Source organism: Besnoitia besnoiti, chromosome X (assembly GCF_002563875.1).
Source record: "Besnoitia besnoiti strain Bb-Ger1 chromosome X, whole genome shotgun sequence".
Classification (NCBI taxonomy): Eukaryota; Apicomplexa; class Conoidasida; order Eucoccidiorida; family Sarcocystidae; genus Besnoitia; species Besnoitia besnoiti.
In genome coordinates, this window is record NC_042365.1 from 289,191 (window position 1) to 310,033 (window position 20,843).

General features: G+C 55.0%; 1 protein-coding gene across 1 annotated transcript; it reads left to right on the forward strand.

Moving 5' to 3' along the window:
- Positions 1–212: 212 nt before the first annotated feature.
- BESB_016060 (calcium-dependent protein kinase CDPK4) lies at positions 213–9,771 on the forward strand (the record flags this gene model as incomplete). Its single annotated transcript, XM_029360321.1, has 15 exons — positions 213–760; positions 1,190–2,396; positions 2,704–2,857; positions 3,193–3,414; positions 3,915–4,326; positions 4,599–4,650; positions 5,149–5,278; positions 5,583–5,742; positions 6,005–6,165; positions 6,331–6,422; positions 7,063–7,150; positions 7,370–7,463; positions 8,117–8,255; positions 8,866–8,955; positions 9,415–9,771. 15 exons carry the CDS (start codon positions 213–215, stop codon positions 9,769–9,771), a joined length of 3,906 nt encoding a protein of 1,301 aa, XP_029216297.1.
- Positions 9,772–20,843: the final 11,072 nt, after the last annotated feature.

The following is a 20,843-nucleotide window of genomic DNA, read 5'->3' on the forward strand; positions in this document are numbered from 1 at the left end:
TATCGCGTCTGCGTTCAGATGTCTGTATCTCCGTTTTGCTTAGTGTCGCACGCCTCCTCCCTTTGCGGCGTACAAGGCGCTTTTCCGCTTTAGTCGTCGCACGGTCCTCTGGTCTCGCTGTCACGCGCGGCCCCCATTCTGCAGTTTCCCGTTGATCCTCCAGCGGCGCGCGTTTTTGAGACTGGCGCGCCGCCCGCATTCAGATTCGCTGAATGGGGTGTACGCAGTCTCGCGTGGCGGGCGCCTCGGCGCGTAGCCAGGGGCCTGCGTTGTCGAGGTGCGAGAAGATTGGGGAAAAGTCGGCATTTTCGTTTGCAGCAGCGACCTCGTCTGCCTCTGATCCTGTCTCTCTGCCGAAAACGCACCAAGAGGAAGCCTCGGTGGCGCACGCGGAGCCTTCTTTGCAAGCCCCGGCGCCACCGTGGCGTTCTCAGCTCGATGCGCCCGCCGAGGGAGCGCTCAGTGCGCCGCTCTACTCGAACTCGAAGGCCGCAGATGCAGAAGGCAACGGCAGTAGCGAAGAGCCGCAGGCGACAAATGAGGGCGGCAAGCAGCCGGTGTCTCCTGAGTCGCCGCCTCAGTCTGCGCTGGAGGAAGAGAAGCGACAGCTTGATGCATCGCTTATGACGGGTGGCGGCCAGTCGCCAGAGACTGCAAACGGTGACAGAGCGGAGGGGGGCTTCCGCGAGGCACTGCAGAGTCAGGGCGACGGAGAGGGGGGTCGGCAAGGACCCGTGGAGGACGCGGGGCCCGACGCAAGGTACGAATACAGGCGCAGGGAAACAGCTACCGGAATCCATCAAATCACTCACGTAGCTTGATATTTGTTTCATACGCAACCTCACGTGCCCGGTGCGTGCGCCACACCAAGTTCGGTGCAGGCAGATAGACGGGCATGTGCAGCTTTCTGGGTAGTTTTCGTGCGTCAACCTGTCTGCTCACGTTTTCACCTGTCGACTATCCCCGTGTGTCTCCGTTCGTATCTCGCGGTTCTTTGCCTGTCTACCTTTCTTCGGTTTTTCGGCTCGGCGTTCGTTCTCCTTTCATCTCCTCGACGCGTCCTCGTACCCCGCCGCGCATCCCCCGTTCTCTCCTGTGTACGGCGCTTTCCTCGCTCGTCTGCTACCCGTCGCGTGGTCCTGAGTCTCCGGTTTCAGCTGGCGTGTGGCTGTCGGCGCGTGCGTTTCAGGCCTTCGGCCGTCGCTGCGGCAGCCGCGCGCCGCCCCTCGCGCGAAGAGGCAAAGCCTGTTGTGGAGAAGGCGTCGTCTTCGGGTTGCTTGCCCTGCGCTGGCGCGTCCCGAGCGTCGCGTTGGTTTCGGCCACTTTTCTCAGCCGGTCAGCAGAAAAGCAGGAGCGAGCGGACGCGCGGGCGCTTCGTCTCGCACCGGTTCACCTGGAAGTCAAGCGCGCCGAGCGGACGCCAACGGGGCCTCTCGTTTCGCGACAGACTTCAGCGAAAGTTCCGGACTTCCACAGTGGGCGCCCGAGGCGGCTTTCCAGAAAACCATTCGATGCACGCCTCAGTGATCTCGCAGGGCGCCTCGGCGCGAAGTAGCACGACCTCGTTCGGCGGGCGCCTGGTCGGGCCCGCGCTCGTACACAAGACCCGCTGTCCGCGCTGCGGCCGCAATCTCCCGCCAGTCCCTTCGGAGAGCCTCTTCTCGTTCACCGGAGCCCAACGCGGTCGCCACCCGCCGGCCCCGGGCCCGGGCCCCGCCGCGGCGGAGTCACACGCGCACGCGCAGGCCGAGACCGGCGGCCGCGCGCCGCACGAGTGCCCACAAGCGACGAGCGAGGCGCTCCTCGCCACGCCGGCGCAGCTCGGAGCGCCGTTCCACCCTCCCCTGCCGCTTGATCCCGGGCCTGGGCTGGCGCGCGCGCCGCTAGCCCCGAACTCGCATCGGCCGTACTTCGACCGCCTGCGGCCCGGGCGGCTGCGTGCGCCCTCTGGCGCCCAGAGCGCGTGGCTGAGCCCGGTGAGCGTGAGGCCCTCCTCGCGCCCGAACCAGGGCTCTGCCTCCTTTGTGGGCTGCGGGACGCTGGCGCCGGCGACTGGGCAGGCGCCCGGCGGGCGGGCGAAGGGCAGGCGGAGTCCGCTAGCGTTTTTCAGTCGAGAGGGCGAGTCGCACCCGGCGGCGGAGAGCTACCAGGGGCGGACGACGCCCCTGTTTTGCGCGACAGCGACCGCGAGCGAGGCGAGTTCGCTGCGGAGAGACCCCAGGGCGTCGTCGCCGTCTCGCGACCGCCGCGCGAGAGAAATCTGCACGCGGTGCGGCTGGCCTGGCCCGCCGAAGAAGGTCCCTGAGCGCCCGTTCGACCCCAGCGCCCACGCGACACACCACGCCGCGCGGCGCCAAGCCAGGCGACCGGAGCGCGGGCTCTCCTCCAGCACGCTGGTGAGCGAGCAGAGAACGGCTGTCGGTCTCCTGAGACGCGCGGCGCGGGGGGGGGAGGGGGGGGGGGGCTCGGCTTTCGCACGCGTGCGCGTCTGCTTGTGTGCGTCAGCGCGCGTTGTCTCTCAGGGGGCGGGGCTGCACATGCGTTTACGTCTGCGTTGGGCGCGCAGAGGCCTCTTTGGTTTTTGTGGACGCGCGGCGGCTCGCCCGCGTGTCTGTGTGAGGGCGCCTCGATCCACGTCAGTTCGATACTCGCATCTGAGGGTTCTCGCTGCCGGCTGTGTCTGTGTGCGACGCGCGTGTCCAGGGCTCGGAGGTGAGTGTGCCGCCAGAGTTCGTCGTTACCGATCCGCTCTCCTTCTTCAACTCCCTCACGCGTACGCCGTTGTTCTCCAGTCGCATCAAAACGCAGTTGAAACTCGAGCAGGTCTACGAGGTCAGCAGCCACGTCCTCGGAACAGGTAATTGCCGGGGAGACGCGGGGCCGCGCAGGCGGTCTGACGAGACTCCCAGCCGTATTTGCGAATCTGTTGATGATCTCGTCTCGTCGAGTGACCGGCCTCTCCTGTTGTGTGATGAACGAGGGGGGGAGGGGTAACCGGGGCGAGCGGTGGGACGGAGGGAGATGCACTGTGCCGAGAGTGCTAGCTGGGGCTGGAAGCACGGGAATCGACGCATGCAGCATCAGGTAACTGTAGCCTTATACGAGCTATTGGCACACACCGAGAAGGACAGGTCTGCCGGCTGGTTTCCACCCCCCTTTTGATGACCTTCGTCTCCGGAGTCCGGTTCGCAGGGATCAGCGGCGCCGTGAGGATTGCTAAGCACCGGCAGAGCGGGCGAAAGGTTGCAGTGAAGACGCTGTCGCTCTCCTCGATGGCGCCGAAGAAAACGCTCATGCTATACAACGAGGTCTCGATTTACCTCCAAGTCGACCATCCAAACATTTGCAAGTTGCTAGAGGTCTTCGTCGACGACGGTGAGGAGACAGCGGGCCCGCGCAGAGGCGGAAGCACGTGTGCGCCGTAGAAAAGGCCAGCGGGGAGCGACGAACTGGAGCGACAGACTGCAGGGGAGGTCAAGGGACAACAGGCGGGGCGAGGGAGGCGCAGGGTGGCGGAGCTCGGAACAAGGCGCCGAGCCCTTTAGGGATCGCAGATGCGTCGCGTCCTTTGTCGTGGCTCCTCTCTGCGCGACTCTGCCCGTTTTTCGTCCTTCATGTCCTCTCACAATGTCTGTAAGAGGATGGGGATGCCGTCGTCTTGTCCCTGCTGTAGGCTGCGTTCTCGCTGTGGCTGAAACCTTGCGCTTCTGTCGTCCCCTATGGGTCAGCGCTGCGCCTGCGCGGGCGCCAGCCTGCAGCATTCGCGTTCTTCGTCTCGTCTCGAACCCGTCTCCATTCGCGCGCCTCCTCCTCAGAACAGCCTCCGTTCTTCCTTGCGGTCTGTGGAGGAGTACCGCCCGCGCGATTCAGTCGTTGCACATACGCGTTTGCGATCTCCGGTCGTCTCCTCTCAGGCAACGCGCCGGGCGCGCCCAAGGCAGCGGCGGCGAAGGGAGATTCCCCTGCGCCTGCCGCGGCCGCCGGCGAGTCGCAGCCCGCGTCGCCCGCCAAGGGCGAGGCGAAGGAAGTGCACGCGAGCGAGGAAGGCAGAGGCGGCTTGCAGGTCTCTCCGGAAGAAGAGAAGGAGCGCCGCGAGGAGGCGAGGGAGCGGAGAGCGAGCTGTGTGTCGAGGACGTCGCGCGCGTCGGACGACGGCCCCAAGCGGCGAATCCACCTCGTTATGGAGCTTTGCACGGGGAAGGAGCTCTATGACAGACTCGCCAAGAAGAAGAGATACAGCGAGAAAGACGCAGCCAGGGTCACCCGACAGATGCTCTTTGCAATCAACTACTGCCATCAGAGACATATCTGCCACAGAGATCTCAAGTGAGACCGCGCGGCGGGGGGAGGGGCGGGGGGGGGGGCGGTTTGATGCAAGCAAGGACGTGCGGGAATTGCATCCTCAGATTCTCGGGCACAGACAGGGACCTCGCGCGAAGGAGAGCGAACGGGCGCTTGCTCGACACTTGATGTGCGGGGTGGATGCGCATACTGCGCATTCGTGGCTGCATGCAACGCGGCGACTCAACGCGTAGGAGAGCCTCTGCTGTTCATATTTCCGGTTCCCTGCTTGCTTATCGCTCGTCTGCGGCTCTCAGACTCGAGAACTGGGTGTATAGAGACAATAGCGACGACGCGCCTTTGAAGTTGGTGAGTGCCCCTAACGTTTTATTGAACCATGATTCCGATGCAGGTGCCTTTCCTTTTCCGTCCTGTTGTCCCTGGCGATTCGGGCTTTTGTCTTTCACTTTCTATCGTGTGTCGGTTTTTTTAGCGAAAACAAGCGGTAGGTGCCGCAATTCATCCATTGTTGTGCCGCTTATTCCTTCACTCCGGCCTTTCTGCTCGCTGCGCTGCGCTGTCGCGGTTCCACACGTTTGTCATGTATCTGTATCTTTTGTTTATACAGCGACGAATGCGTAGATGCACATATTTTTATGTATGTATGTATATGTATGTACATGCATACATATATATGTGCATGTACGTATATACGCGTGTGCATTCAACTGGATTTAGCCATGCGTCTATAGACCTCAGACGTGCGTGGCCGATGCAGTGTCAGAATCTCACAATGGACGTCGTGCCGCGACATGGGGAAGGCTCTCAACGCCTTCGCGTCTCTGTTGGTTTTGCGTTCTTTCGCAGATCGATTTTGGATTTAGTCGCATATTCCATCCTGGCGCGCTCATGACAGCCATGCACGGGACTGTTTACTACGTGGCTCCCGAAGTCATGGACGGCAAATACAATGAAAAATGTGATTTGTGGAGTATAGGTAGGTCAGCATCCAACCGTCTCCAGCGTCACGTCTCAACGTCGTCCGGCGTAAACAGATGCGTCCCCACCGTTTGAAAGCCCGCCCCCATTTAAACGTGGGTGGAGGTCTGCACAAACATATACATATATATATATATATATACATGTATGAGTGTATTGGCTGCGGGTTTAGGCTTGGCTCAAAACGTGTATAGAAGCATATTCACGGTGAATGTATGGCAGTATCTACTAGTGTCAGCTAGCAACGCAGGAAGGATGGAGGCTGTTTCAGGGTTCGACTGGTCTGTTTTTCTTTCTTGTAGGCGTCATTGTGTACATGCTGCTGAGTGGAAGCCCGCCATTCACGGGTCAGGGCGACCACGACATTCTGATCAAAATCCGGCGCTGTATGTACACCATGAGTGGACCCCGGTGGCAGGGGATCTCCGAGCATGCCAAAGACTTCATCCGGAGCCTGCTCATGTACGTCCTCCCTCGACTACCGACAAAGCAGACGAGAAACGTCCTTTCTGCGCGTGCCGCATGCCCAGCTGTAGATATACGTCCACAGTATCTTCAGATATATGTATATATACATGTTTGTGTATCCCATATTAAAATGTATCTATATATGTGTATACGTATGGTGGGAGTGCCCGTGTGTGGAGAGTGTGCGCGGCTGCTGGAGTGTCCGTGGCGAGTTTCATTTGCTGCAAGGTTGGTAGTTCGTGTTTCGCGCGCGCAGGAGAAATCCCGATGAGAGGCCGTCGGCTGAAGACGCTCTGAAGCACCCCTGGTTGCTGGACGTGGAGAAGGAGGCCCTCGCAGACATCGAGATCGACGTCAGCGTCATCAAGAGCATGCAAAAGTTTGCAGCTTGCTCGGCCATCAAGCGGGCTTCTCTGGGTACGTATGGTTGCTGCATGCCTTGCACAGATGCGTGCTACTTTCGTCACCTCTGCTTTGCAGGTTCGTTCGCGCCCGAATTTTCGAGTGGCGCGGTCGCTGCCGTTGCTTGGCTGGATGCCTCGTGTGTTTGTGTGCGCTGAATCGCCGACGCCTCGCTCTCAGGCCTCATCGCCATGTCGATGAACTCCGAACTGCTCGACGACCTCGAGCGCCTCTTCCGGAAGATCGACGTGGACAACAGCGGGTGTATCAAGGTGAGAGCCCGAAAAAGTCCAGGCCGGCGCTGCGCTCCTTCTATGCATGCGGGCGGTTTTTGCAGGTGTCCCTGAGCGCCGCTGTGTTGTCCGGGCGTGTCGTGTGTCTTCTTCATCACGAGATCGCGTTTCGCTCTCTATCCTGAGTTCTCCGGTTGAAGGAAATCTTTGTGACTGTTTCGAAAACTGAGCCGTTTCTCGAAGCGCGTCAGCAGCTCCTGCGCTGTTAGCGACCGCTGTCCTCTACACTGTCTGCTGTTCCCTCCTCCAGCCACCTTGTACGCGCTCCTCTGAGTGGATATAGAACCAATGGAACACCATGTATCAATATAAGAAGGATAATCAGGGTAATTTGGTATCCTGCTGCTGCCTCACTCTTTAGCCTGCTTGTGGGTGTTGGTCTCGCGTTTGAGCTTCTGTGTATCCAGGTGCTCTCGCGAGCTCCTTTTGCTGTAGCGAGTTTTTCACTGCCGCGCGCGCATGCCGTTCCTTCCCCCTGTATTACGTTCATTGCGCCTTCAAGTTTCCTCACAGCCGAGAGCGAGGCCAGTTTCTCGCGCCTGAGGCTCCCTCCTGGGGCAAGGATTCCGCAGTCGGTCCTCGACTAGTTTGACAAAGTCTGCTTCTGTTGCTATCGCAGATGGATCGCATGGTCGCCGTCCTTGTGACCTTCCTGGACATCCCTCGAGACGAGGCGCTTCGCATTTTCCGGCGCATTGACCAGACGGGTACGTGCGTGAGATGAATAAGTTCCAACTCAGGCCTCGCTCTCGCTGTTTCCTTTGTCCGAGTTTTCGTCACGCCCGCTCGCTCTCGCCCTCGTTTTCACGCGGTGTTTGGCGGCTCTGTCTCATATGCGCGGGGGAGGTTTCGGCTTGAGGGACATCTGCACAGCCGACGAGTAGTTCAGGGTTGCTAACGTCCTCTCGGTGGGTGCTGTGTCGCAGGCGCTGAGGAGATCAACTACAGCGAGTTCCTGGCGGCGACACTCCAGACCCGCATGGCCCTGAACCAACAACTTATTCGCGAAGCTTTTGAAAGGTTCGTCTCTTCTCGGCATTTCGGCCCCGCGACGGTCTCGTGGGCGCAGCGAGATCCTGATTAAGTGGTTTACTCTTCTTACAAGTAGACTGCGGTTTGACTGAACCACCGCTTCCAGATACTTACCTACCGGGGGTGGAGGCCAGGCGTCGATGCCTATCCATGCTGCATGCGTGCGAGCGCCGAGGACTTGGGCAGTGCGGAATGAGATTAAAGCTCTGATACAGCAGAGTTTCCATTATGTGAACCCTGATCAGCTTGATTCGATGCGAGAAATTGACAATGCGGATGTCTTTAACATCGCTCAGCTGCGAGACGTGTCGGGGGTGAGAGGCGTCGGGTCTCTGAGCGCGCGAGCGCTGATGCGGCATATGCGCCGTGGGCAGCGCGGACGCCTGCGCCGAGGAGCCGTACGTGTTGAGCCAATGCGTGGCGTCGCGCACACGCTAGACTGGGTGACTCTCCGCCTTCGACATCCTCCCGTTGGCTGTCGGCGCCTTTGAGTTTCTCAGATGCTGACCAAACTCATTATTTGTTCGAATTCGAAGTTGCGTCACTTTTCATACCTGGGATATACGTACTTCATATCAGTATATGTATGTCTATTTGTGGATGCCCACGCAGGTTTGTGTGCGTCATGTCTGTTGCTTCAGGTTTGACGTGGACAATAGTGGACATATCAGCCTAGACAACTTGCGCTACGTGCTTGGTGACAGCTACGACAGCGTGTCGGTGGAGGAAATTCTGCGGCAGTGCGACAGGAAGCAAAACGGAGTCATCGAGTTCGATGAGGTGCGCAGTGAACATGATTCGCCGCAGCCTCAGGCGGAGTGGAGGTCTCGCAGCCTGTATAGGTTCCCACGGTTGGAGGCGTCTCGCCTTATGCCAGCGCTGAAACAAACCTTTCGTTATTTCGGAGCCGTAGAGACGTTGTTGCAGCTTTTGTCCCTTCCTCCGGTTGTGCTGGTCGGCGTCCCCCCCATATATATATATATATATATATATATATATATATATATATATAGAGAGAGAGAGAGAGAGAGAGGCAGACTATTTGCAGGCGGCGGTACTAGTGCGTTTATGTGCATCTGGGTGAAGCGGCCGTCTCTGTGTTGCTGTGTTGTATGTACTTTTCGCTAAAAGCCCCGATGTAGGTTCTGTCTGCTGGAGGGCGCGGCGTGCCCGCTTCTGTTTGGTGCTCATGACTGCCTCTACTTGTGCGCATTTCTCTTTCCACGTTACAGAAAGGTGCAGGTGCTTGTCGGTATTTACATTTGTGCCGGGTGGTTTTTAGCTGTATGAGTCGGATTGTCACCTTTTCGTCCGTTCCGGTGTTGCTTCGTCGTTTTGTGCCTCCTCTTTTTCACTTATTTGTCATTCCCTTCTGCATTCCTGTATTCAGTTCATGCTAGCCCTGACAGGAGACGATGCTGAGGTGCTGGAGCGGGGCAATGCGAAGGAACTCGCAGCTCAAGGCGAGGCTCTCACAGCTGTAAGAGCCGTCACAGATGCATGCGCAGCTGTGCACAGGGGCCCCGATCGTAGACGATCGCGTCCTCATCCCGCGCGATCAAATCCGCCATTCTCCGTTACCTGCTGTGTCTGGGTTGCGAACTGCCGTTGTTGCTGTCATACTGCCGGCGGCACGACTTGTCGCAGCAAGCCCGCACAGTGCGAAACGGCTAAGTGCCGAATTTCGTTTTCCTCTCATTTTCCTGCTCTCTGTTTGTTCTGACCAGCCCTAGGGAATCGTGTCACGCTGAGCAGGCGCTGCTTCATATTCAGCTTCGGCTGTCGTGTCGACGCGTGCCCTTCTCCCTTTCCGCTTTGTTGTCTGTGTCTCCTGACCCCGGGGTCGTGTTCTGTTCCGCCGTGTTTAGTGTCGGTGGCGGCGCGGAGGTAGAGAGGCCGGTTTTTTTGTTGGTTGGTCGGTTCTCTGTGTTGTGCGCAGCAAGTCAGCCGTCACATGAGCGAGCTGGCGGACGCGGTGCAGGCTAGACAGCAGGCAGACGATCTCAGTGCGGTGCCGGCTTCAGCTCGTGAGCGAGCTCCAGTCCCGGCCGCGTCGGGAATGCATTCGAGAGAAGGCGAGTACGCCTGTCAGCACGCGAGCAGCAGCATCGACGCTACAACCCGCTCCACACAGGACAGCGGCAGCAACGGGGCGCGGCGCGACTGTTCGCCGCTCTCTGCGGACGCAGGCGAAGGGAATGAAGTCCCGGACACGAATGATCAGGCACGCCTTTCCCTCCTTCTTGCATCGCCGGCCGCGGCAGCAGTCGAGCTCGAAAATGCAGTGCGGGCCTAGGCTCGCCTCCTGAAGATAGGGAAGGCGATCGTCGCCGACAGAGACCCATTTCGGTTTCACGCGGCCGGTCAAACCCCTGCTGTAGGGGATCTGTGCAGGCCGAGTAGCCAGAGGAAGGGCACAAAACATAAAGTGTGCGTTGGGGAATTTGTCATGCAAGGCTCACGAAATCTGCGCGAAGGATCGCCGCGTCTTCTGGAGCTGAACCACGCATGAAAAGGAACAATCGAAACCAAGAGCTTGGAATGGCCGTTCTGTACAGACACTCCGTGCATTGCATGCACGCGTACATCGTGTGCGGCTGCGCTGCATTGGACTAAAGGGCGCACGGGCTCTCCGTTCGCTGTCCTTGGGCTCTCCATTCTCTCTTTGGTCATAGGCGTCACGTGAACCAGTCAAGTGCTGGGGGAGGTATTTTGAACGCGTGTTGGTCAGGACGCGTTTTGATTCGCCTGGGAAACAGCGCGACTTTTCGTTGGCCCGATGCTTTTTTAGTCTGGATGTAAGGGTACCGGTCCGAGGCAGCTATGTCTGCGGCAGAAGGATCGGGTGAAGAAGCTGGTTGGTGATCAGCGGACAAGGTTGCTGACAAACCTGTGCATACTAAGAGAACCAGGTTTATGGCGAGCTTCCGCGAAAAAAGAGTTCTGTCTTGTTTGCCGTGTTTCGTCTGTTGCCCGCGGATCAGTCCTCATGGAAGACGAGGACTGGTAACAGAACGCGCTGGGAAGGAGCAGCAGCGTACAACGGGAAGGGGCTCCACCATAGACGACTCACGGGGAGCGCGAACTGTGCAGAGAGGGAAGGGGGCATACGTAGAATTAGGATTGCGAAACGGTAAAAGGGGTGAACAGGGATACGCAGATATGCAGGTGCCTGCGCCGTCCTCCTGTGTTGCCAGCCCTGCAACAAACGATTTATCAGCCGACCAGTTTACGCCAAGGCTCATAAGACGGCACGACAGCGAAGGAGGTCGCGGCCTGATAGGATAAGTTCGGTTGGTTTTATACACTGTGACTTCCTCGCTTTGGCATCAGCGTCCCAGTTGGAAATAAATAGAAAGCAGGCGGCCCAGAGCATTTTGCTCGTGCTGCTTCCTTTTGAAATGATCACGCCTCGACAGCTGCATCTAGCAGCAGTTTACCAACGGGGGAGCTGAAGATTTTGTCCACCCGCTTGTGTTCGGACTTTTAACGAGGAAAGTTGAGCAAAGTTTTCTTGATAAAGGGGAAGTTTTGGCAGATCAGAGGGGGGCCGCAGGGGGAGATTCCTTTTCTGTTAACACTCCGTTAGTTCCTCGTCATCTTTAAACACGAGCAGTGTCGGTGCTCTGGGATACACCGCGTTCTGTTTTCCGCTGCGGTATTATAACCTCATTAAGCTGACTCTGTGTTGTTTGTCACGAGTGTGTATATGCGTATACATGTGTGCGGAGGGGTGCGCAGTGGGGCAGCTGCGAATAAGTATGAGATCGTTTTATACCAGTGCGAGGAGTCTGCGCATACAGACTGTCTCTCCTTCTGCATATCGGCAGGCATTTTGCTTCGCCGTTCTTTCCACGTCAAAGGCAGAAGTTACGATGGACCATGCCGTTGCACAAGCATACTCGGATGAAAATTCATTGTGCGTGTCAACTGCCGCCTGAAGTGCTTTGACAGGATTGTCGGCTGCCCGGTGAAAAGCAGTATATCAACGAAAGTTGCATTAGGCAGGAGGACAGGAAGTTTTTCTCTTGGCAGTTCAAATTCTAGTATACGTTGGTGAGGGGAGTGAGATGTCTCCATTTCATCCTCCACAAGGATTTCGTGTTCGCCTGAAGCAGCTTCGCCCGCACAGCGGTAAGCATACCCCGCCGGCCTACGACGTCCGTCGATTGTGCAAGCAAACGCAAGGCCTTCTTTGAAGCCTTATGAGACCCGCGAAGGCAATCGACAGCGTCTCGCTTTCATCGCCAGCAGGACTCATAGAATTCACGGTCTAGATTGTACCGTCGCAATTACCAATCATTTTAGTTTGTGCTCCCATATGTAGCATGAAGGACAAAGCCAATCTGAAAGCATCCATGTCTGGCCCAGCCTGAGGAGCTCCAGTAGTCTGCCTCACTCTTTACCAAATGCATAGCTCATCATACCAATGCTAATGGTGCCTTCCTGGCACGCCGTTTCAGCGCATCCTGCAGGTATCACAGTATATCGTCCTAGTCTAGCTATTCATCAATGCTAATGCTGCTCCGTTCTCTCACAGCGGAAGATATACCTTTCAGCTCTGCTTCGGTATCCGTGACGATCAGAGCGAAAGTCCCTACTTTCGCTTTCATCGTTCCATCTCTGCCATTCATGCCGAGACACGCCAGTCCGGAGCACCGTTCCCAAGACTGGGTAAAACGAGACAGTTGTAGACCAACGCCGAGTTACGAATCGTACGACGACGTTTTGCTGAGGGAGAAATCCCCTGTGATGCCAGGTGGGCACCTGCCGCATGCTTCGCACCGATTAGTTCAAGACCTTCTATAAAGTAAACACATACTGGGTACACCCGCGTGCGGAGAGGCGGTATAGTCTTCTTCAGTATTGTAGGAACTGTAATGTCTTTGTTTATTCGACTTGGATTAGACAGTTGTGGATCGCGGATCATTTGTACAGAGGCGATAGCTTTGCATTGCTTAAGACAGCTAAAAGTGTTGGAATTCAATATCCTACTACATTAAGATTATTCCACGTCGGTAGTCCAACTCGTAGTATAATCTCCCCAGAAAAAGGTAGTTTATATAAAGCTAGGAATCCCACTTCAGTAAGTGTAACATGGAGTGTAGCTTCAGTTGTTATCTGATTGGTAGCAATCATGAATACCGTGGTATTGAAAGGCAACACTTTTTACCTGCCTTAAGCAGTCCAGTGGGGTGGTGGTGTACTGGAATTATAAACAACTGGTTTACCTGATATTGTAGAATCTGGACGATCCCTCACAAGAAGCCCATAGTAGAGTATATCCAATTCGCGTATGGGCATAAGATTTTTTTTGCCTAACTCTACGCCCTGCGAGCAAATTGAAATAAATTCACGGAGTCCACCAGAAAGCATTAGGCTACATACAGTCCCTACCCCAACGCATGCCCGTGATATCAGGATTTTGTGAATAAGTGCTAGAAAAATATTTATGGACCGCGGGAGCGTTCGGTGTATGTTGTTTCCAGCCCGGGGGGCGAAATGGTTTCCCAGGATATGCCTACCTGTAGCGGAACTTCAATACTATCTGTGGCAACATGGCGTCCTCAGCAAGCAGCTGGTGGCGGGTTATTGGGGCAATCTTAAGGATGTCCGCAGCTGATTGATACTTGTGCTGATTGATGGCTCAAATGGCCAATGGGCCACAGCACATTCAGTTTGCGCATGGACATAATCGGGCAAGAACGTGGATCCGAGTCCCGAGAAAACTAGCCCTCAGAATGAATCAGCATTCGAGTTTGACATTAGCCAAGCCGACATTACGCGGATTCTATGGCTGTCAGTCTGAGTAGGAGGTTCGTGACGCCAACAGAGATTGGGCAACAACAATGCTGTCCGCTGGCTCGAATTGCTCTCTGTGATTTTAGTATAATATCGTTTCTTTCACATACTATCCCAGTGTAATTGCATTAAGAGGGGTATCAAATAATCGAAATGTGAGGAGTCCGACCAACTTTCGCGGGAGACGACTACCTGAAAAGGACTCATTAAAATCAGAATATTCTAGGCAAAAAATAGTCGACCGAACCGCGGCGGCAGTCCCACAAACCGTCAGAGCCTCATCAGCGTATAGTGAAGAGGTATCAAGCGACTCCATAGATTACTGAGAAAGTCGAGCTGAATTATATATGAAATCGAAGCTGAGCAGAGATCCGTGGTGAAGTCCAGTGCCACCCGGCCTATGCTGCATCTATGCAAAGCCGGTCGCTACCGTTTCGGCTTGCCGTACACTCGTAACCTTGTCCACGCGCCCGTGGTGCTGAATCCCCATGCTGAGGCGCTGGCTCAACACAGGGCGGATCATCACGCGGAACCAATAACGATCGGCTGCTGAGCTCATGGGTCCACATTGGCTTTCAGCAGCCTGGGCCTCGCACGCCCTCACAATGAACAAACGGAATTGTTGGCTAGTCTACCACAGCCCTTCCACCTCATTTTCAGCACCGCAGCCATTCTGAGCCGAGCGTCGAATGCGTGTGAGGACAGATGGGCACGGACCAGTTGTGCTCAGCTAATAAACACCCCTCGGTCCTATATCAGTACTTCTCGGATGACTCGCTGGACTTGGCGCCTTCGCCCATGAAACTCGCAGCTAAAGAACCACCGTTAACGCCAGCTGAAGAGAAGCTGGTGTTCAGTGCATGCAATCGTAAGCAAACGTGGCGGTCTTCTGGTTCTGACCTCCTGGTCCCCGCAGCAAAAGCTGTATGGGCCTCGTACGTCCCGTGTGCGTCTCAGGCGCGCTCCGAAACATGAGCTCGCGTACACGCACCGGCTTCGCCAAAATACGGTGTCCGCCTACTCTGTCTGTTGCCCAGCATACAAGCGGTTTTCGCTGGTGCCGCAAAATGAACGATAATGGCCACATACGATGCTTTTGGCCGTTCGCCACCCGGCGCCAACTGGCCGCCTGCTGCATTAGAGATTAACTACGCGGCCGCGATTGCGACAGAATCACACGGTCCAGTCTGTTGCGGGATTTGACAAAAAAAAAAGCTCAACCGGCTACATAATTATCAATCTTTTTTCGACATACTAAAAAGGTCAGGCATCCGGAAAATGCGTTGCCCCAAGCCGCAAAAAAAGCTTGGTGTTCCGGCAATAACAGAGTTACTTCCAAACGATGCCGTCGCAAGGTCACCGCAAAAGCGATGAGACTTGACCAGCGCGCAACCCCGAATACTCGAACGAGTCCAGCTGATCACTTTCTGCCGTGAATGAAATTCTGACAATGTTTCACGGTCCGCACCATTCAGACATGTCGCACCTTCTTGCAGGATGGTTATAGGCATGAAAAATGCCAGCCACTACGGGATGTGCGGCTGGGACGACTGGGCACAAAAGCGGACACGCGTATATGACTGGGCGCCACAACAGCCAGCGCAGCACGTTCAGCAAGCGACACCGCTTTTGTAGTTGGCCCCAAAATGTAACGGCGGAATCTTGCGCCGGGGTGCAACAACGCCTCACCCTTCATGGGCGATGGGGTCATGCCGTCACCAAGGATGCAGCGGTAGGTGATTGACCCTCGCGTTGCCCAAGAGCCTGCGTGCAGCACGATGCTGTGGAGCGCGCGGGATGGCGTTTCACCAAAAAAAAGCAGCTGCAATGAGATATGAGCTGCGCGGACTCATCTCGAAAGCGCGCGCGTTCGTTTGTGATGACCGAAGTGGCAGCGCTCGAAAACAAATGGTACAGAAAATGCGTAATACGTTGGTAGACGCACCAAGACGTGATGACAACACTAGCATCATAGTTTCAGACGCGATGTATTGTGGACTCGTAGGAAGTGACCCTGGACGCGTACAGGGTTGCTTCGGGTCGTTTTCGAGTGGAGACTCGCGCCTGCCCAGCTTCTCAATTCTTTGCAAGCCATCGGTCGTGGACTGTTGGAGGCTTCCCTGATCTCATTCCCTTCCTCCAAAAACTCAGGCAGAGTGGAAAACTTTTTGCGAAAAACTCGACCTGGTTTCCCAGCTGACCAGCACGACTGAGAGTTTTTGATGAAAACTCCTGAATTCACCACTCACTGACACGTTTTTTCCGATTGATGCCACAGCAGAAGCTCCTATGGTGGTACCGGATTTTTTCCCCGTGGAGGGCGCCTGGCGGAATTCTGACGAGCCTTACTCTCGTTCGCTCGAAAGCCCGCGACTGCCGGGAGGACTGCTTTTCCAACTACAACAGAAAGCCCCTGTACTTTTTGAGCCGGTGAAATATAGCGCTTGCTGCCATGGCTCTGTCTGGCCTTTTTCTCAAATCGGTATTGCTATCACGAGGCAATCGTCATCAATGCAAGGCACGAAATCGCTGGCGCCCGAATTCAGTTAATATCAAGCTGCTTGACAAGAAACGAATGAGCGGAACGTGCAGGGAAAGCTGAGTTGCGGCCAGGCTTGATTTCGGATGTTTTTTTTTCGTACATTGGTTTGCAAAAAACTTTGGTCGCCACAGACACCGCTGGATAGACTTCTCTCTCATCGTTACCAGAAAAATGACACAAAGCTGAAGTAACGGATGTGACAATATCGTGCATGAATGCCTCATTCAAAATGTGAGAAAAACGATTGCTGATAGAACGCTTGCGTTACCAGGCATCTTGCTCGACGGGCTCACATATGCCGACATATTTCAAAGCGTCGTGTTGCCGTGCAGCCTGCCTCGCGGCGTCGGGTGCATTCTGTTCGTGGTTCGCGCAGACCGGAATACAGGGAATCACGTCACACGAAAAACTAATGTGGTGTGAACCGTTTGAAGACCAACCTTACCCCGCTACCATGGCGGTCGTTGGATAACGCGGCTTCACTTCTGTTCAGCCAAGATTCAGGAATGTTCGTGTTTCTTCAAGAATCGCCAACCGACTGCATTATGAGAATGCCGTTTTTACGTTGGCATTGCGACTTCGTTTCGACAAGGCGGTTCCGGCTTTTTGCTTGTAAATAGCAATCTGTCGCGGAACGCTTCCCCCAATTTTGTGAGTTCAGAACCAACCCATGCGTGGCTCTGTGTAGCCGTCTCAAACTTTACATGTGCCCGCAAAGTCGGCGCGTCGTCTTGCGCGAACCGACGAAAGCACACTCGCGCTCTGTTGTGTCTGCCGTCATAATCTGACGCGAGACAAACATGTGTCGGATCGGCTGACTGACACCAACAAGGTGAAGCTATCAAGGACGCTGCTGGCCATACGTCTAACGCCACCTTACGCGCCGCAGCCGCCAGAGGCCAAGGTTTCAGTTAAACAGACAGCAGCGACACCGGCTGCAGCAGAGCGGCCAAGGCGCTTCATGGCCCAGAGAGTATCTCTGGCTATAACACCTTCCACTCACTAGTCGTTACACAGACTTTCATCACGTATAAGTCCACTAGCGTTTTGTACAGGCAAAGCCAACGTGCTTTTCAATCTCGAAAGCATCGGGAGCGTCAGTGTCTATTACTTCAGGCACCACTGTGTAATATTGTCGATGCCGCCCAGAGCACCAAACGACACGAGGGAAGAACCTCGCTTGAGATGATTGCAATGGCTGCCGGAATACATCGCGGCTTTGATTATGTGAGCACATCTGCGGTTTTACCGTTTCGCGCATTAGTGGTCTCGAGTGTGACTGATCCCATCTTGTAAACAGAAACGCTCTCCACGTAGCAGGACGCCGCAAGAATTTCAGCAGATGCAGGAGTACTCGCGGTGAGTTACTTTTGAATGCTTTACCGTCGGTTTTCCCTCCTCGTTTGCTAGCGGACCAGGTTTTTTTTGCGGAAGCAAAAAAATGACGCGCGTACGCACGGCTATGAAGTGCCGTTTATTGAATTAAACGTGTTTTTAAATCTATCTCCCAAGTGACCGTTCTGCTTTTTCGAGCTGACATTGCCTTTCCAAACAAAGAGACGAAGCGGTACGGTCACAAGTTTTTTTCGTGTATCCATCCGTTCTGGCTGTTGATAATTCGCCGTATCCGTCTATCGCCGCTTGGCTTTTTCTGCGCGTCGGCTGTCATTTCACCGGCACGGAACACTATCCTTGGGCTACCAGACACATGGTATGTTGCTTTTGGATATGAGTGATCGGAAAAGTGAACGGTGCGCCAAATCTTCGCTCTCAATACGCAGTAGGGCCGCGTGTGCGGCACGGAATTTTTTTCCTGAACGCGGAAAAACGGCTCGGTTCGATCGTTGCCCTTTCGAATGCTGCTCTTCCAGAATTTACTTCCATGAGCCAGTTGTTCGCGGGAACCTTTCCTACTGCCGGGAGACAAACCGGAGACAGGCGGCGCCAATGGAGAGTGAATAAGGAAATGCGCCCGAACAGCATGATACTTTAGCTTCCGCCTGAAAACTATATCAACACCGTGCTGGCACTTCTGTCTCGCAGGTTTGTTTCTTTGGAACCGAGCGGCCCGCACTGTCAGAGCGTTTCTCAGACAACGGGTCCCAGACATGATGCTTGCAGCCGAGCAATTTTATGCTATGGAAAGCCGCGAAAAAGTTGCGTGCCATCGGCGGAACAGTAAGAAGAAGCAGTGGAGCACCATTCACCGTCTTCCATTGTGCTGCGTTGCGGGCGATTGTCGTGCTCGTATGTTCAGCGCATGCTACACGTTGGCTGTTTCACCAGAGATGTTCGATTTGTCAGACTTGTTCGGTTCCTGCGCGTGTTCTCCGTCGAACGGCTGCCTTTGGAGCGAATCTCAAAGTTCCGTTTCTTCCCGGGAACAGGGTGTTTGCGGCCAGACAAAAACAACACGGCAGAGCTCTATTTTTTTAGCATCGCGGATTTCAGAGGTCGTACAAAGTGCTGGTCTAGCGCCTGCCCGGTGCGCTCTCTCTGACCACGACCTGCCACCAATTGCCATGGCAAATGCTTTCGCACAAAACCGCAGGTTTTATGAGGGCAATCTTGCTGGTAACATTTCCAGCGCAGACGCTCCGCGGAGAGGTCGCATAAAAACGCGGAAGTGAAACCCTGACAGTGGTACAGCGACCTGTTGCGGGCGCGTGCAGTTGCCTGGTTCAGCTGGTGCTATGTCGCCGTAAAAAGCAGCTGAGACCAGTTTGCCTGCGGGAGGAGATTAGGCTATCATCGGTTGGATTCGTTATTGTGAGGCGCCGAGGCCGCTATGCTGTATGTAACACATGAGTCGCTTTTGTGGCTGTGCTTTTCTATTGACAGACGCCAACCTGCATCTCAGCGACGCCAGATTACAAATGAATCTTTTGTCACATGAGCGTTTCAGCTATTGCATCTGGCAGTGCACCGGATAAAATTTTGAACGAGGAGCTTACTTAATGTTTTGCCAGAGTTGTACAGTGCACTGTCACGATACAGCCACTGTCCAACAGGCTGACACCATGGTCATTTGCGGCAGACTATGTACGCACTGGCAGTAGAATATGAAACGTCCCTGTCGGATATGAAGCCATGTCGCTTGTCATAACTGTCGACAAGTGCGACGGAATCAAACCCGGCTGCCAAATGCGTCGGGTTTCACGACCTTTGAGGCAAATGCAAGGCACCGTTATACAACAGCGCGATTGAGAAAAAGTTCGTAATAAGTCCGCATTCATTTGCCAACACTGCAGCCGGTAATAGAATTCCTTCATCGAAACATACTTATCAAGGATGACCCCGTCGACTGGTTAATCATTTCGAAGGTCTGTTGCTAACGCCACCTTGGCCCCTCTATTCCGACCCTCGATTGCACGTATGGTGAATGTTTCCGCAAAGGATGATAAGCCTGGCCCTGTCGACGATAGATCCTCTCTTTCTAAGTGCTGTTGGCTGGTCTGCTGCAGCTTTTGGCAGTGTTACAGGTGTGCAATTGAAGCGTGCGTGAAGATCTGGTCCAGGTGGTCATGGCCTGCTCAAGAGAATGCGGTGTACTCTCTGCCGCAAAACGGCTGTCGACGCTTCCGTTGCTACAATATATCGTGCCATAAGCATATCGGATTCTAAAGGCGCTTTGCAAGATGAGCATACCGGACAAGGCTTCACGTTTTTCGCAGCCTGACCTGGCGCTGCTAAGGCAGAAACTTTGTCCAGATTCCAATTTCGGTAGGCAACCATGTTCGAATGTGCGACGGTCGCAAGGCAAAATGCTCTACTCACTTTATATTGCTGAAAGCAAGAAATTATGTCATGTAGAAGGCAGACGACTGCAGGTTTAGAGGGCTGCGGATGTAATCAGATATAGGCCTGGCCGAAAATAGGCGACGAGTTAGAGAGGTCTTGCCCGACGCACAAGTCAAGCCATAGGACCCAACCTGTTTGGTAGTACTCAGGACTTGAGACGGCGCTCTCGGACTGCATGTGATACAGTAACTTGTCAGGCGTAAAGGCCCATCCGTGATATCGGCCCTATTTGACAAACGTTTCACTTGCGCAGCGCAGAAGAGGTTGGCAGCAGAGATTTGGGATGGCATCCGCAGGTGGTAATCAATCAGTGCTCTTAAAGTGGCTATAGCAGCACGTTGAGAACGGGACAGCTTTGGTGATGTACTGACTGAGTCCACCTCCCAAGATTACCTACTGATATGTCATGAGCATCGCGAGAAGAAGTCCCTCAATTGTGTAGCGCCGAAACCCGAAGTCCATCGGGCTTTAGAGAACACGAGCGTAGCAGAAAAAGAAACGGCAAAGTACGCGCTGTGTGATGGTACGTACAGCCTGATAATCGAACGCGTCGCGCTTGGTGTGAATCTAAACCATTAGTTTATGTTAATCTAAACCGTTAGCTTTAGTGACCTCAGAAAGGAACCTCGGGTAAAACGACCTTGCAAAGCAACGTTGCCGCAAATCTGAAGAACGACGAATGAGGCTGTCATGACTGATAGACAGGCGCCTGTCGACGGGGGGGAAGTCCTTTACAGCACCGCCGCATGTCTCCCCCGGGGACACGAGTGTGCGCCAAAATACCGACGTCTTGAGGCGCCAAAGTGAGGCCATGTGGTGGAGCTCCCCGGACTATGGTCAACGCTGTGGGCGTTTTGGGTTCAGATCTTCAAATCAAGACGTGTTGTCATGCGCGACTCGCTGTTCTGTCTCCAGGCGTGGTTTGATGCCACCATTTCGCTCTGGCACATGTTGTCTGGCACCCTTGAAGAGGAAGTTACCGGGATCGCATGTCCTATTCGCTGGCATATTCTACTCGGCCCGTCATATGAAAACTTCCTCGTAGGAACTGTGTGCAGGATAGGTTTGTTCGGTCCCCACACCGGCCACCCGCTCAGACAGCCAGTCCATGAGGAAATACTGGCAAGCGGTCACTGGATGTCATTTCCATCGTGCAGCAACGATGTGCTCATGGAAAAAGCGGAAAGCGTCATGGAAGTCATCCAACGCAGGTGAGCCTGGCC